At 52.9% G+C, this 16,388-nt stretch overlaps 1 protein-coding gene across 5 annotated transcripts in view; it reads right to left on the reverse strand.

Moving 5' to 3' along the window:
- The window catches only part of LOC148640065 (atrial natriuretic peptide receptor 1-like), a 52,564-nt gene extending 43,706 nt beyond the window's left edge, over positions 1-8,858 (reverse strand). The window contains exons 1-3 of one of the 5 annotated variants that reach the window (XM_088621170.1): positions 8,160-8,858; positions 5,920-6,329; positions 4,019-5,357 (exon numbers count right to left, since the gene is read on the reverse strand). In XM_088621170.1, coding sequence (XP_088477296.1) covers positions 4,019-4,793 — 775 coding nt within the window. In that variant the 5' untranslated portion in view covers positions 4,794-5,357; positions 5,920-6,329; positions 8,160-8,858. Of the gene's footprint in view, positions 1-4,018; positions 5,358-5,919; positions 6,330-6,846; positions 7,345-8,159 lie in introns of those variants that run through there. The other 4 variants (XM_088621172.1, XM_088621169.1, XM_088621171.1 and 1 more) reach the window with 4 other exon arrangements.
- Positions 8,859-16,388: the final 7,530 nt, after the last annotated feature.

Genomic DNA, 16,388 nt, shown 5'->3' on the forward strand with positions numbered 1-16,388 from the left:
GCACTGCGTGCCAGTTACTCTCCACCTACAGCTCAAGCACCCTGCCCCTCTGCCCCCGCTCTCCAGCTGAACTGGCTGCCCCTCCAGGCCACTCCAGGAGGTGAAGAGTCATTAAGAGCCCCTTCACGGACTCGGATTGCTTTCTTTTATATTCTCTAATGTTGTCTTTTATTCATGACATTTTTTGCTCCTGGAAAGCACCAATTGAATGTTTCTGTCCCCTGAACCCTGAGTATGTAGAGAGTATGTAATTACTTATTTAGCAGACATTCTCCTCTCAGGGGGCGAACTCGGCATCACCCGTTGCTGCAGAGTCTCTCGCAGCGGGGCCTCGGGCCTCTCATCTGGGGCTGCGCTGGACTGCCAGGAGGCCCAGGAGCTCAGGGCTGGGTGGGCACACACCAAGTGTGTGACGCAGCTCAGTGACTCTAAGCTTGACACTAACACAGGTGCTGCCTGTGACGTGTTGGAAGACAAGTGGCTGGTGGGTGGGGGAGAATCCTGCCCACACTTACTCACTGTCACTGTCCCTGTTTACTGCCAGCCGCCACCGGGAACCCGAAACAACACAGCAACGAAACCCTACCAGACCCAGTGCACGGCAGTCTGATCCACTCCCAGTTTTACAGTGCTGCCAAGCAGACTCCCTGTGCACAGCAATCTGATCAACCCCAGGTTTTATACAGCGGCCAAGCAGACTCCCACTGCACAGGAGTCTGATCCGCTCCAGGTTTTACAGTGCTGTCAGTCAGACTCCCAGTGCACAGCAGTCTGATCCACTCCAGGTTTTACAGTGCTGTCAGTCAGACTCACAGTGCACAGCAGTCTGAAGGCCTCTTTTATAGAAATAACACCAGGAGGTAATATCATATGTAATGTAGTAATGTGGTCTTATTTGGAAAAGGAACACGCAGGTAAATGTGATGACAGGATCAGAAATCCCTGCTCTCCTGCTCCAGCAGTGCCAGGTGTGAGCCCCTGCCCGGACCTGGCCGCAGTGCGAGAGGCGGCCGGACGTCGTGGTGCAGTTCCCCCCGCCCCTCCTCCTGTCTCTGTTTCTTCCTGTGTTTGTTGATCATGTGGATATGTATTTATTGGACCCAGGGGAGGGGGGCATATTGTGAAACACTTCCCCTCTCCTGTCGGATCCGAGGGAAAAAAGGTCGCGGCGCTGCCGGCCTCTATCCATCGCCAGCTCACGGGCTCGAGTACGGTGGGGGGGGCACGGACAGGGACCCCAGCTCCAGAGCGGGACGGGGGGAGGGGGTACCCATAAAATGACAAGAAACCAACGGGTGGGGGGGCCTTATCCTTCGCTACAGATGTATCGGATGTATTTATTCACAAGAGAAAAGCTAGGGAACCCGGGACTTTAAAAGGGTGTAAAAGTATTCCACGAGTAAGTGTTGAGCAGAGGACTGCAGTGGCCTCTTGGGTCAAACTATGTGCACGTCCGCGGACGCAGCAACTCCAGAACCAGGTCTCGTCCCGCTGACTCAAAGAAGCCTGGGCTGATGTGGCCCCCCGATCCACCGGTCTCGGTGTGTGCAGCCGTGCAGTTCAGGAAGGGGATGGAACGGGACAGAGCAGGAGGAAGGCAGGCTCGGTTAGACACGCTGTGAGCTGAACTGGAAGACAACTACAGGACAGCGCCCCCTGTATGGTGGTAAAGACAGACACTACCCATAAAAACATCTGGTTCTGTTATCAGTGTGGTTACGGGCAAGAGCTTCACTCTGTCAGCAGACCCACAGCACAGCGCCCCCTGTACAACTGTGGTTTAAAGACACATAACTACGCCAAAAACTAGAGTAGACCCACAGGATATTTCACCCTTTTCTAAATCACAAACTCGTATGCAGAGGACTCTGTCAGCCATATGTCAGCTTAAGCTTTCCTTCTGCCAGATGTACCCCAGATCAGTTTGGGGAGCCGCAGGTAAGTTAGGAGATTCTGTTGTTATTTGCGAAAGGAAGAGTGAGATTTTGCCCACGACCACGTTTATAAATACTTCACTTTAATATATTTAAGGCACGAACACCTCTGTACTTCAGTCTGGCTGCTGGGTTTGCGAAGAAGAATGTTCCTGGTCACCATGGAAACAATCTCCTTCATCACTAACTTACAGCCGTGAGGAAAGCGAGGAGAAATCGGGAGCTGCAAAGGCACAGCTGGATTCTCAGCCCTGGCAATGGAGCGCAGGGCGGAAGCAAGACCCCTCTGGGCCCAGCTTGGTCAGAACCTGAGCCGAACTGGGCCGCCGCTGGGGCAGGGCTCTAGGAAGAGCGCATGATTTCTCCCTGCTGCTCTAAGGCCGCCTGGACAACTTTACGAGTGTAAGCCTAGCGCTAGCCCGTGCGGATGCCTCAACAAGACGTCTACTTATGTAAGTCTCGCACCCGGGACTTCCTGTCGCCCTGTCTCCACGCTGGCACCCTTGCAGCAGCTCCCTGGCTCAGTCCTCGCCGTGGAGAGGGGCTCTGAGTCAGGCCAACTACTCCCCACATATCTGAAGTTCCAAGCTGTACTGTAGTTACAGTTTAAAAAAACAGCTACACATTCTTTATTTTCAAGTTACGAAAACAACATCTGAGAAAAAAATTGCATTGGTGCGTAAGACCTTTTTTTAAAAAAAAAACCTTGAATGCCCTTGAAAGGAGAAGTCTAGATCTAGATACAGTTAGTCACACAGAAACACCTATCGATGGCTTGCTTCTCGTATTGCTCTTCACACGTCCGACACATGAATGAAATACTACGACACCCTCTCTGGGCTGGGGCGAATTAAATCAAGAGAACATCCGGGGTGGGAACTAATCAATCCCAGACTTCAGGGACTGTTCGGAAAACAGGGGAATGCGATGGCACACAAGCGACGGCCATAGGGGTTTTTCAATTAATTGAATTTCCTCCCATTATCCTGGGAGGCCGGAGCTCGTAAACACCATAAAACTGTCCCAGCGAGGAGAGGCGACGTGGAAAACCTGCAACCTGGTGGTGCGCTATCTGTTTCAAGTCATCCCTCCTCCAGCCAAGCGGCTCTGGCTGAGCTGCAGATACGCGCCGCAGCTGCCAGGGGTAACTAATGCTCTGTGACACCAACAATAAAAATAAGAGGCAGATGCCTGGGACGAAGAAAAACAACATGACAAAAAAAACCAGCACTGCGCAGACTAAATCTGTTTTACAGGAAATACCTACAAATCTGATATTTTTTGCGCCGTTGCCTTATAAGGCGGGGGGTCATCTGACCTTGTGATGCCGCAGCTCTGACTCTGAGAGAGGGGTGCGCGGGTACTGGTGGGCAGAGTGGAGCCCAGGGCCTCAGAGCTCAGTCAGTATGTGGACACAAACAAACCCTCCCAGCTTCACCAAAGCAAAGCAAGCCTTACACCACCCACCCCCATTCAACACACAGTGCTACAGCAGGGTGAAGTCATCTTACCAGTGAACACACAGTGCAGTGCAGTGCAGTGCAGCCCAGCAAGATCAGGGTTAACGCACATAATAGTGCAGTAAAGCCCAGTGAGATCAGGGTAAAAGCACAGTACAGTGCAGTACAGCCCAGTGAGATCAGGGTTAACGCACAGTACAGTGCAGTACAGCCCAGCGAGATCAGGGTAAAAGCACAGTGCAGTACAGCCCAGTGAGATCAGGGTAAAAGCACAGTACAGTGCAGTACAGCCCAGTGAGATCAGGGTAAAAGCACAGTACAGTGCAGTACAGCCCAGTGAGATCAGGGTAAAAGCACAGTACAGTGCAGTACAGCCCAGTGAGATCAGGGTGAAAGCACAGAATGGTGAAGTGTGATGTGCACCATCAGTATCATCATGGTAAAACCATGCGAGAAATATCGCGTGAATAAACCACACCTCAGCGTTGGTTAGAGTTGTATCACAAGCCACACACACAGCACAGACTGGTCCCACGTGTTCGAACACAGGCAGGTAAACCCATACAGCCCCTGCTGAAACTGCAGGCTGCACGCGGGGGGGAACCGGGCGAACCAGATACTCACTGCGCCCCTTCATCCTGATCTCCTGGATGATGGCCTCGTAGTCGAGAGGGCTCTTGCTCTCCGCGAAAACGAACTCCTCGGTGGTGATGTTGACCTTGTCCAGCTCGGTGTACAAGCCCTCGATGGCGAAGTAGCAGGGCCGGTCGTCCATCTTCTCGTCGGAGTAGATCAGCATGGCGCGGTTCGTCCACTTGAAGTGCTCCTGGATGTGGCAGGTGCACTCCCCCAGCTTCTTGTGGGTGGGGCCTGTGTTGGTCATCAGCGAGTAGGTGCTCTTTTCGTTGAAGAAGCCGTAGGCCGCCGCCCCCGCCGTCACCATGGGGACGCCCCAGTGCGAGACGAAGCGACCCACGGGGGCCGCCGCGTAGTGGCAGCCGGGGCCCACGAAGGCCCAGGGGTGATGGGCGAACTGCAGGTCCACGGCCATGAGCGGGGCGATGTAGTCGGAGCAGTTGCCCCCGTCGTCCTCGCTGTTCTCCATGAAGTAGCGCACCTGGTAGCCGGGCAGCAGGTGGGGGTCCCTGCTGATGCGCCGCAGGGCCAGGTGGAGGGCGGGCCCCACGCGGGGCCAGGCCCAGGGGTAGGCCGTGTTGTTCCGCGGCAAGATGACCGCCAGGGTCACCTCCCGGGAGGAGCCGCGGGCATCGCTCTTGGCCTCTCGGTGGCAGGCCGACTTGGACTGGACCGCGTCCGACCGGCAGCCGAGCAGCAGCAGCACCAGCAGGGGCGGGAGCAGGAGCCGACCCCCGGTCCGCCAGCGGCCGCAGGCCCTCATCGCCGGCTGGCTCGGGTGACCCCCTAAGTCAATCGCTGGAAGTCGCCAGTCAAGCGATAAGCCCAGGTAGGAGAGGAAGCAGCCCAGGCTACAGTTTCAGTCTCACCCCGGGATGCTGCTCCTGTGCCGGTTCTCGCTGTCTTTTCCTTCAGTTACGGGCTCTTGGCTTTTCCAGCTGACCCATCTGCCCTGTGGACGCGCTTCGCTCGCGGCTGCCTTGTGACGGAGCGGGCCTGGCGCAGGTCAGGCCTGCTGGTCGGCCGGTGAACGACCCGGGGTTCTGCGCGCCGCAGTGACCGCCGGCCTCGACCTCTCCCCGCTCCAAGGTTTCCGGCGGCTCTCCGAGCGAAGCAGCAGAATCCGGAGCGCCAGGCTGGGCCGAGACGTCACGCCAAGCCTTGGAGTGCCTCAGGCAGCCAGCGGACACAACCGCCAAGGGGCAATCTGGAGCCGCATCTGTGCAGAAAGTTTTCTCACCGGCCACTTCTGTTTTCGTTTCTGCGCGGAGGGCCCTCCCTCCCCGCTATCTACAGCTGTCAAGTGGACTATCAATCTTTCTGTGCGCTGGAGAGAATTGCAACAAATTAAACTGGGCTGCTTAAAACAAACACCCCCTACCGCCACCCCCCCCCCAAAAAAAGCAGGTTTTACTGCTTGTGTGACCAAAAGATTCCAGAGAGATGGAACAGAAGCAGATTCTTTAAAAGCAAAATTCAACCTTCAGGAATGCAGCTCCTGCTCTAACAAATAAACACAAACAGAAGATGCAAGCACACAATATATAAAACCTGCATGAGTACACGTATAGTGCAAGACAATTAAAAAATGGCTCTCAGAACTGGCCTCATTCCCCGTGAGTCACTGGAGATGCAGAGAAACTGGTGCTGCCTTCTCAGGAGTTCAAATCGCAGATCTTATTCTCTCACTCTCCTGTAAGGCTGAAACAGTAACCCTCTACGCTGAACACTCGGATGCTGCCATGCTCGTCCACTTCACTGAGATTTCACAACCTGAATGGCTCACACACAACACATCATTTCTCTGGAAATTCTTCAAAGACAAAAAAAAGTCTCGCCGAATTAATAATCGCATTGATTTTTTTTCCCCTTAGTGATCTCAAACTCACCTCTCGCAGCTCTGTGATGGCAAAAGTCAATTACCTCAAACAGGCGAGTTACCGCTCCCCGTGTCTGATCCTCGTGTCAGTATAAATCCAGGGATTTGTAGATAACATCTCGCAGTTGTTCCCGGCTTGGCAAACGGCTGGAAAGCGTTGAGATAAGAATTAAAAATTGGCTGCAGAGCTCCGCTGACTGAGAGTGGCGGAGCTACACGCTGATCCAAGGCATTATTTGCACAGAAGCAGCACTCAAATGTAAACTGTCTCCAGGCAGGTTGGCCAGCTGCGGGGGAAAAGTCTGGATGCCACAGTGCTCGAGAGATCCAGGGTTCGAAGAAAAGTTTCAACAGAAATTCCAGTGCATTTCTTTCGGGTCTTTGAGATATTCAGCTGATCCAGTTATGCGTGCTGCAGACCTTCAAGGGAAAGTGAGCAGTTAGAGGGCACACACAACCTAGGACTTTATATATACATAGACAGATAAACTCAGCCAAAAGCATCTGATCCGATTTCTCAGGCGCAGGAGTCGCAAGCAAATCCTCTGGTTACTGCACAAGAAAGCCGCTTTCGAGACGCCAGCCCTGGACTCGGGGAAAACAAAATAAAGGAAACACGAAACAGCCAAACCGATAAGTCAGCAGTACGCCGGGTCAGGACCGCCTGATCCAAACGAGAAACAGAGGCGACTCAGGTTTCACGTCCCTGCGCAATCCTGACGGCTTCAGCCATCGCAGTGCGGAGAGGGAGAGAGAGCAGGATTCGCACCAAAAGTCCCCCCCAACTCCGAAAAAACAACAACTAGAAAGTGTACAGAAGTTTAAAAGAAAACAAGCAAATATGCAGTCTCAGGAAGTGTGCCGGCAGAGCTGCGCTCTGCAGGCAGGGCAGCGAGTGAGAGCAGAGAGACGCACTTCGGGGGTTTTCTGCGCTCACCTCAGAGCCGGGGGCTGCTTCAGGCAGAAGGCAGGCTTTCCAATTCCCTGCCTCTCAGGCAGCTGCTTTTCCATGACAGCAGCGGGAGAGAGCGAGAGAGAGAACAGAGCGAGGGAGAAGCAGGAGGTGTTTTAAGGCTTCCAGTCTCTCTCTCTCTCTCCACTCCCCGTTCTCTGTCACTCAGAGGGCTGACGGCGGCGGGGCCGGTCTCGCGCCAGCGGGCCTGAGGGTGGCGGGCCGGGCTCAGCGGTACCGGCGCTGCTTGCACGTGGCGCGGCGCTGGGGTCTGGCAGCGGGGCCTCTTGGTACGGGCCCTGCGGCGCTGTGTGATGGCTGGGCAGTGAATGGACTCCTGGCACCGAGTGAGAGGAATGTGGTTACTTGTCATCTGTGTGTGTGGCGGGTTGGGGGCTTCAGCCCTGCCGCCCCAGTGCCCGGTGCGTACGGTTCTGAGCGGCGGCTGGCGTTGGCTCTGCAGTCTCCGCGCAGCCAGGATGGGCTGAACGACAGGAGAGAGGCCAGGCCTGTGGCTTAATCTGTGTGCAGTGGCGCTTGCCGGGCACCGGCGTGGAGCAGTAAGGTGAGTGATGGCCGTCGTGCCGCGTGCGGGGTGTAGGGGCTGAGCAGGGCACGGTGTGTTGAAGTTTACAACAAGGTGTGAAGAGTGCGCGCTGTGTGGGCCGAGCAGTGTGAGCAGTGAGACGTGTGTAAGGGCTCAGCAGGCAGTATCTCTCCCTTACTAGTCCCTCTTCCTTCCTGTAAAGACGCGCTGTCACCAGCTAGCGTCTTGCTCTCCGCTCCTCCGGGCTGCTCCTCCTCAGCTCCTCTCCTCGCAGGCTGCTCGTGTGCGGCGTGTTATTGTGTTCCTCCACTTCCTCCCCTCCCCGCCTCGCCAGGCTCCGGCTTGCAAAGCCCCTTCCTGCTGGCTCCCTGCTTTTCTCCTCCTTCCTGCTCTGCTCCCTTCTGTCTCTCCCTATCCCTGCCCCGAGCCGGACGCAGACCAGACCCGGGCCGGGATCCAGGGAAGGGTCCCGGTGAGCAGACACCTCCAGCGAACTGACTCTGAACTGAGGACGGGTCCCTCCGGAGACTGAAATGAATCTGCTGCCACGTCCATTTCCCTACCTCCTCCCCCCCCCCCCAACAACCCCAAACTACTCCCCCACCCCTGTCGCCGCCAGATTTCAAAACTGCCGTGCGCTGCAGGATCGTGTTTCCACAACAGGATGCAACACAATAATCTGCCTCTCTCGCTCCTTTCCCCTTTAAGTGATCCGCGCGTTCCTGGCTGCAGGAAAGATGTTATCCCTTACCCTCTCCTCATCACCTCTCCCCTGGTTCCCTCCAGGCGCGGCGCGGACTCGCGGGATGAGACAATCCTCTACTCTTTACCGGTGGCGACCTCCTGGTGCGGCCAGGACCCGAGCGCGGGTCTTCCTCTGAGCCTGCCACACTCAAGTAATGGATCTGCTGATGGGACTAATGAGTCTAATCGAAAACCCCCTCTCTCCTTCCCTGCCTGCACGGCGCTCCCCTCTCTGCCGTCTGCGATTCCCGGCGCCGGCTCTCCCTTTCCCATGTGTCAGGCGAGACCTTCCAGCCGGAGGGAGCGCGGCCGGCGGCGGGGCTGCGGGGAGAGAGAGGAGAGAGCAGGTCCCTCGCCCGCGCTGGCTGCCTCTCGCTGTCGCTCGCCAGGCAGAGATCGCTAAGCAATTACTTCCCCACCGCCTGCCCTCACCTACTCCTGCTCCAGCACAGAGGATGCGGCTGCACTGATAACACTTCACCGCTGTTGACGCGTGTAGGAGTTAGAAAGCCATCGGCTCATTTTCTCTCTGTGCTTCTGAGCCCCCCTCCTCCTTTCCCCTCCCTCCCTGTTGGTATCGGTTAGGCAGGAAAAAAAAGGGCAAATGCTGGATTCCTCCCGTGGCTCTCTCCGTGCTGAATGACTCCTGACAGACACAATCCAGCTCCTCGCTGACAAACTCTCCTGCCTTAACCCTGCGAGCGCCGGGCCGGGCTAGTGGCTGCGGGAGAAGAGAAACAACGGTTAAGGAGAGCAAAGGCTCGGGCTTCTGCTCCTGCTCGGCACTGCCTTTGGAACAGCTGGAACGGCTCCTAATTGCAATAATAATGGATCAATGAGGGAAGGGTTTGCAGTGTACTGCACTGGGGGTTTTAAGTTACAGACCTACTGCATGTTTGTTTCCTCTGATTCACACATGAATGATTCAGAGATAGTTTCTGTGCGGCTGCCTCTTTCGAAGAGGCGTGAAAGAGCGAAGGCCAGGGGGCTGGGTTGAAGTGCTCTACCCGGACCAGCCCTGCAGGTTCCATTCTTAATTTCACACAGATCTGCGCTCGCCGAGGTCCCGACTTCACAAGCAGCAAGATCTCCATCTGCAAGTGCAATACAGATGGGGATGTCCTTGGCAGATCCACTCTGCTGGGGACGGTCAGGAAGATGAAGAGCTGGGCGTGGAGAATCCACCAGGAAGAGCCTGTGGCTTTGGGAACGGAGGCTTACGCGCGTCTGTAACAGAACCGTGCCCTTTCTCCAACGGGCTTCAGTGCGTCTGCACTGAACAGGGTGCGATTCTCAGAGAAAACAATTCTGCGTGGTTTTATGAGCAAATGTAAATACTTAAAGGTGTACGTCCAGCAAGAAACAACACAGGTGAGCAGCAGGGCCTGCTGCCATGTCGCCCAGGACACACCCACGTGAGGCAGTCTACAGCGCCAACGGCCACACGAGACACTGCCTTTCTGCCACAGGACTGTGGTACGCACGCTGTTGTAGGGACACTTCGTGCATGTAGACCTATATCATAGACTTTACCACTTCGCTTTACTATAGTTTTTTTTGCGGGGGGCTGGGGGGGGATGTAGAGCACGTATCCCATTTAAAAATCTTTTGGTATTCAATGTGTATGCATATATATAGAGAGCAGAATCAGGACCACAAGACCCGCCAACTCTGTACCTTTGGAACTGAATGGACACATACAGTATATGAAATAAAATACATTCCTGAGAAATCAGTCAATATGGAGTTTAGAAATGGGGTGGAACAGTGGCCAGCATTGCTGCCTCGCAGCACTGGAGCCCTGGGTTTAATTCCTGGGCTGCTGTCTGTGTGGAGCTTGCATGTTCTCCCTGTGTTTGAGCGGGTTTCCTCCGGGTGCTCCAGTTTTTCTCCCACCGTCCGGATGGTACGCTGGTAGTGCAACTGCCTTCTGGGAAAACTGGCCCTGGTGTGAGTGCGTGCCTCTCTGCATCTGTGTCCGTGCCTGTGCGACGCACTGGCGTCCCCGTGAGGCTGTGCCCTGCCTTACAGAGCAGGCTCCAGCACCCCCCGACCCTGAACTGGAAGAGGCTGTTTGAAAATGGATGGATGGGAAAAAACAGGACGGACACTACAGCTGGCACATGTAGAAAAGGATGGAAATGCGCCGATAGCTTGCACCTGTGTCTGACCTTAGCCTGTGAGCCTCCACAAGGCTGTGGACCTGATGCGGGCACTCTGGGTGGCCCTGAAAGGCACAGAGGAACGCCAGCCACCCTGAGCTGCTGCTGCCGCGGCCCGCCTGTGCATCGGCGATCAATTAAGACATCTGAAAGTGCCTCACCTCGCGCTGCGTCACCACCGGCCCCCGGTACGCACCTGCCGTAACCCAGTAATTATCCAGGCGACGCTAAATGCCACCTCGAAGCGCCACTCTGAATAATTATACAGCCTGAGCCTGGGGAGCCTGTCCCTGAGGGGGAGGGAGATGCAGAGACATTCAAAACGGAAGATTGAAGGGACTACAATTTCGGTCAGCGGAGGTCCAGTTCTCTCTGGCACCAGACAGCAGAATTGCTCGTCAAAAAAGCAAAACAATAATTCGTAGACATTCAATTGAATTTTTTTTTTTCACTCTGAGAAAACGGCAGCTGATAGCGTGGCTTATTTTTAAGCCTTCTGGGGGATTTTTCCAGAGCTGGTACCAGATCCCTAAGACCCTTTCCTCCCAGTCAATGAGCCATGAACAGAAGCCCCTGCGTCACGAGGTCTCCTCCCTCCCGGCCGAGGTGATGCCAGGGGACACAGAAAGGCCTACTGTGGGAGAGGGGTAGTCGCCATTGTGTGGCGCATATGGCAGCCTCTGAGAGGAAACCTGTGTGCAAAGATGCATGCACTTCGCCCAGGGACGGGGGCACGCTGAGAGAGCCGCAGAGAGGGCTCTGCTGGCGCGCCAGGGCAGGGAGCTGGGGGCCAGTTGCTAGGCTTCTCTGTGCGAGAGGGGAAGGCATGTTTTTCAGGTCCCGGCCCACCTGACGAGTCCCCTGATTTATAAGGGCATCAGCGTCAGCGCTGGCGTTCGGGGGAAGCCCAGCCCTCTGAACAGCCGGCTCGCTCTGGCCCACTGGGAAGATTAGAAACTCTGGAGTTCAGGACCACCGTGGCTCAGGCTGTAGCGTCCCCTCTGGAGGGCCGTCAGCTTGTCCTGTGTGTGTGTGCTGTGAGTCGGGCCTTCAGCACTTCATCGATCTGCTTCCTTTCAATCCCTGAAGGGGCTTTGGGCATGTATTCCCTATGCTCCCTAAATCTCTTAATTGCCCTAATTATTTGTTTAATGAGGCCCTTTAGGATCCTTTGAGGACGTAATCAGACACTAATTCAAAGGCAGAGAGCACAGTGAACCAACTGAATCATGGGCAAGCAGGCTGTTTCCTGACATGCCGAGGATTACAGTGCACAGCGTTCACATCAGGAACTCCAGGGAATGGGGTTACTGAAGCAACCCTCTGGGGTGAGGAACTGGACCACATCTCCTCAGCTCAGAAATGAATACGGAGCTCTGTTGTATTAAACAATCCCACCTTCCAACATCTAGGAATTGTTAGACCAAACACGTCTGCACCCTGTGGTTGTACTATCATATACTATAGACTCTACACAGCCCACAGGCCCAGAGTACAGCTATGAGTGTGTCCCTCCACATGAGCATCAGTCTATATCAGACTCCACACAGCCCACAGGCCCAGAGTACAGCCATGTTTGTTTCTGCTCCATCTCATCACCAGTAGTTTACAGCCCAAATCCATTCAATGGAAGCTCTAAACTGAGGTCTAAAATGACAAACGAGCCTATTTCACCCAGCTGTTCTAAATCAGAACTATTACCCACGTCAGTTATAGAAAGATGCGAGTCTCACGGAGACATTTCATCTCACACACCCCTCCCCCAGCACCTGTGCAGCTGCCCCAGGCTCACGCCCCTCTCTGAACAGGGGTCCCAGCCTCCTCGTCCTGTGGCCAGGGGCTGCCCCTGAACCAAGCAGGCTGAGTCGTAACTCGTTATCCTTTAACGAGGTCGGCATTCAGACAGCCTTTACTCCTTGGGATTGAGGACTGGCCCAGCCCGGAAAACAGCAAACGGGATCGGGGCCGCTGCCGCTGCCTCCCTTCGCATCCCTGCGGTCTTCCTCCGCTAGAATCCATCCATCCCCCTTTTCAGCTGCTGTATCCAGCGCAGGGCCGCGGAGGGGCCGGAGTCTATCCCGCAAGGCAGGGTAATACCCTGGACGGGACGCCAGTCCATTACAGGACACACACTCTCACACCAGGCCCAGTTTCCCCGGAAGGGAGTTAATAATAATAATAATTAATTATTATTATTATTATAATTGCTTACACTTATATAGCGCTTTTCTGGACACTCCACTCAAAGTGCTTTACAGGTAATGGGGATCCCCTCCACTACCAATGTGCAGCCCCACCTGGATGATGCGACGGCAGCCATAGTGCGCCAGAACACTCACCACACATCAGCGATCACTGGGGAGGAGAGCAGAGTAATGAAGCCAATTCATAGACGGGGATTGTTAGGAGGCCATGATTGATAAAGGCCGATGGGGAAATTTGGCCAGCATGCCTTTTGCCAAAGTATCACCCGGGAGAACATGCAGACTCCACACAGACAAGCCTGGAACTGAACCCAGGGCCCCGGCCCTGTGAGGCAGCAATGCTCACTGTGCCGCCCTTTCGCCGGAAGGGTTTAGGAAAACCAATTGGCTAAATGCGAGCTCTGGGAAAAAGGGGGGTGTGCAGGCCAGCTCACAGGCACCAGAGCCAGAACCGACAGTCTTTCTCATTCTGCGCCAATCTGAAACACACAGGACCCACTGCGCCAGCTTTAAGAAAGGACAAGGAATAAGGCTGGAATTATACTAGAGGAAAAACTTGGTCTCATTCATTATTTAATTACTATTATTATTATTATTTAAATAAAGATTACTCGGAAATTAACTAGTTTACCTAGGGTTCAAAAGAGAGAGATGAATTTGTCCCCAGGGCAAGACAGGTCGTTGAAAGTCACCCTGGACGTGGCGGCTCGTTCGGTTAATGATGTGTCCTCCCTTCAGAGATTTATCTCCCAGCCGAGAGGGACAGGGCCGCGCTTATCGACCCCCATAAATTAGCCGCTGTCTCGGCCAGCAGAGCCCGACCGGGCGGCCCCGCCCCCTCTTGGAGCCCAGGAACACCGCGCTCCGGAAGTCCTGGCTTTCTGCAGCCCAGCGTTTCCTGATCATTAGCCTTATCACCGGCTCTTTTTCTAGAGCGAATCCGCTGTGCTCTGCTTGTGGAAAGGCAGGTGCGTGTGCCCTGCTCTTGTGACAGGTGAGCCAGTCTCTTCCCTCAGGAGCTGGCCGGTTGCGGTGCGGTCACCCCTGAAGGACTAACACCAGCTCCCGCCCGACCGGGGCAGGGCTCGGAGGGTCTCTCTAACTGTGCCAATCCAGCCCCCGTTTCCACTCGCTCCGATTGATCAAGGACAACCACCCTTTCAACAACATCTGTAAAGTAGCAGAGATTGCGTGACTCTGCATGACTTGTTAAGAGTGAGAACTTATTGTAAGGTGTTTATTGTGAAATAAAGCTTATTTCACAATAGAAAAAAAAAACACACCAGCCACCTGCGGCGGCTCGACCCAGCTGGGGCTGCGACCCCTCCGTCGTGCGCTTCGGGCTGGGTTGGGGCTCACACGCTGGGCGCAGGGACGGTGTCTTTAGCGCCAGTATATACAGTCTACCGACGAGTCATCTAGGAGCGATCGAGGCGAGGACGCAAGCAGCCCCACGCTAACCACCCCACCAACCCACGCTGCCCGCGGGGCTCTCGGTGACCCGGGAGGCGGGTGATTGGAGAGATCTCTCCCCTCTGGAAGAGACCGCAGCTTGAATAATTGATGGCGGCGCTATTAATACGCTTTTCTGACTGGGATCAAATAAGACACTGAGAAGCTTCAATAATTAAACACGCCGTGTACAGAAATAGGACAGTCCACACGTCAGCTGTGTATTTCAATATTATTTTAGCGCACTTGCGGGGAGGGGAGGGGTGTTGTTAAGGATGAGGGCGCCGCCTGGCGGCCAGTTTAGGCTTGGAAGGGCTTGAGCTGCAGCCATCGATTACGATGCTCTGATATTTCTGATTATTTCTAAACTAAACAGAAACTGAACCACTCTGTCCAAAATGACATTTTTACCAGGCCTCATCTAGGAGTGGACGAAAGTGGGTCATCGAGTCACACGTAGCAGGCTAACGGTTTACATTTTTTAAATGTCTGAAATACCACCAAGTCAATTTATTTTTAAACGTATTTTTCCCATGACCGTTAAACAAAAACCTTAATAAACCGAGGAATTCAAGTAAAACACTCAACTACAATAACGTAGTTTCTAAAGACCCAGGCCAGTTTCACTGGTGATGGCTGAGTAATTAAGAGATCGGTTATAAAGCAACTCTGAGAGACAATCCCCGGAGGACCAGACCTCCCTGAATTTAAAACGGCATTTAATTGTTCAATAATATCTCACAGGCGCTCCCATTTTAGACTAAATCGTTATGAACTAGGGGCACGTAGCGTTGCTTTTTTTACAGCGATTTTCCCTTGAGATGTTAAGTGTAGCATCTGCGCGAACGAAAACGTTTATAACCATCGGAAAAAAAAGTAAAAACACCACATTTCCTTAATACTTTTAAAAGCGGAACGAAGTCGCAGTCGATAGAGAAGAACACCAGAAGAATATTGGCCGAAATTAATCCACATCGATTTTCCTGGCCTACCACGTTCTCCTTTTTTTAACGAACATATCGCTTGAAAACATACCTTTCAGCGAAGTTTTCCTTCTTCCATACAAATGTCGATATCCTCTGATAAAATCATCCTCTGAGGAAATCACATATTTGGGGAAAACTCTCAAAATCGGTAAATTAGACGACAGAGCGTCAATCCGCCCTAATGTAAAAAAAGACCGGGAACGACGGCGGCAGTGCGCTCGCGCCAAACTGTCGAAGTCTCGGCAAAATTACGACCGCGAAATTAATACAATATTTTATAAAATGGTTTGACTTCATCAGATAGCTGTCTAACTGGAGATCTTCCTGTTTTCTAGGCTGTTTCAAAAGTAGCCTGTTGTAACTTTTCAACTAGTCCGGTTTCCCACAGTATTATATCGAACACTTGCACAAGTATTTAACCTATAAGCACCTGTTGTACGTCATACGATTTCACCTAGTTGCCGATAAAATTAAGGTCAAAGGGTCGGTTGTGCTATTATCCTAATTATCCTTCATGTTTTGTTAGTGGAAAGCGTTAAATTGTCAAAAATGACAAATCTAAAACTTTCAGGAACAAAAGTTTTATCTGAGCAGTATTTTTTCAATTTCCTGTCGTAAAAAAACACAATAACTACAACGTTACAAAACTATTCCGTTTTGTCAGGACTGTTTTTTTTTTAAACAAAAGTAAAACAAAAACTCCTGAAACTGGAGACCACATTATATCTGGCGGGTGGTTGTTTTCTTCCTAAACCTAGCCACTTGTCTGCAGTTAATTTACAATTTATTACAGCTCCCCCGGCGACCGGTTTTCTGTAATTCAAATTGTCTGCTCAGTAAACAGTCTGGAGTTATTACTGGCACAAGAGGATACTCTCGCTTCCTTTCTGGGTAATGCAATTAAATCTGAACAGACTGAACTTAAAACAAAAGGCACAAGTTTGTAATCCTCGTTTACGGTTTCCAGATGCACTTAATTACGTTAACCATTAACCAATCGCTAACCTCCACCCAAAACTGAATCATATCCGTTATACTGATAGAGCAAAGCACATTAAACATTCGTAAACCCTTAAACATTTAAGTATTGAAAAATAACAGAAACCAGTTGGGCAAATCACATTTTTGGCTCCTATGCTTTGTAGTTTTAAAAAGGCACAGGGACACCCTGTACTGATAAATCATAAAAGCATACAAAATATATAAATATGGTATTGCTTCTAGGCAGCTGCAGCTGGTAGTATAAGCTGGAGTGGATCAGACTGCTGTGCACTGGGAGTCTGACTGACAGCACTGTAAAACCTGGAGTGGATCAGACTGCTGTGCACTGGGAGTGTAATTTTTCTTGCCTCTGTTTGAATTGATCAAGGACGCAAGACCAGAGAAAAGAACAATGAGGCAGTTCTAGAAACCAGACGCCAAGTAACCAAGC

This window comes from Lepisosteus platostomus, chromosome 26, assembly GCF_059453375.1.
Source record: "Lepisosteus platostomus isolate fLepPlt1 chromosome 26, fLepPlt1.hap1, whole genome shotgun sequence".
Classification (NCBI taxonomy): Eukaryota; Metazoa; Chordata; class Actinopteri; order Semionotiformes; family Lepisosteidae; genus Lepisosteus; species Lepisosteus platostomus.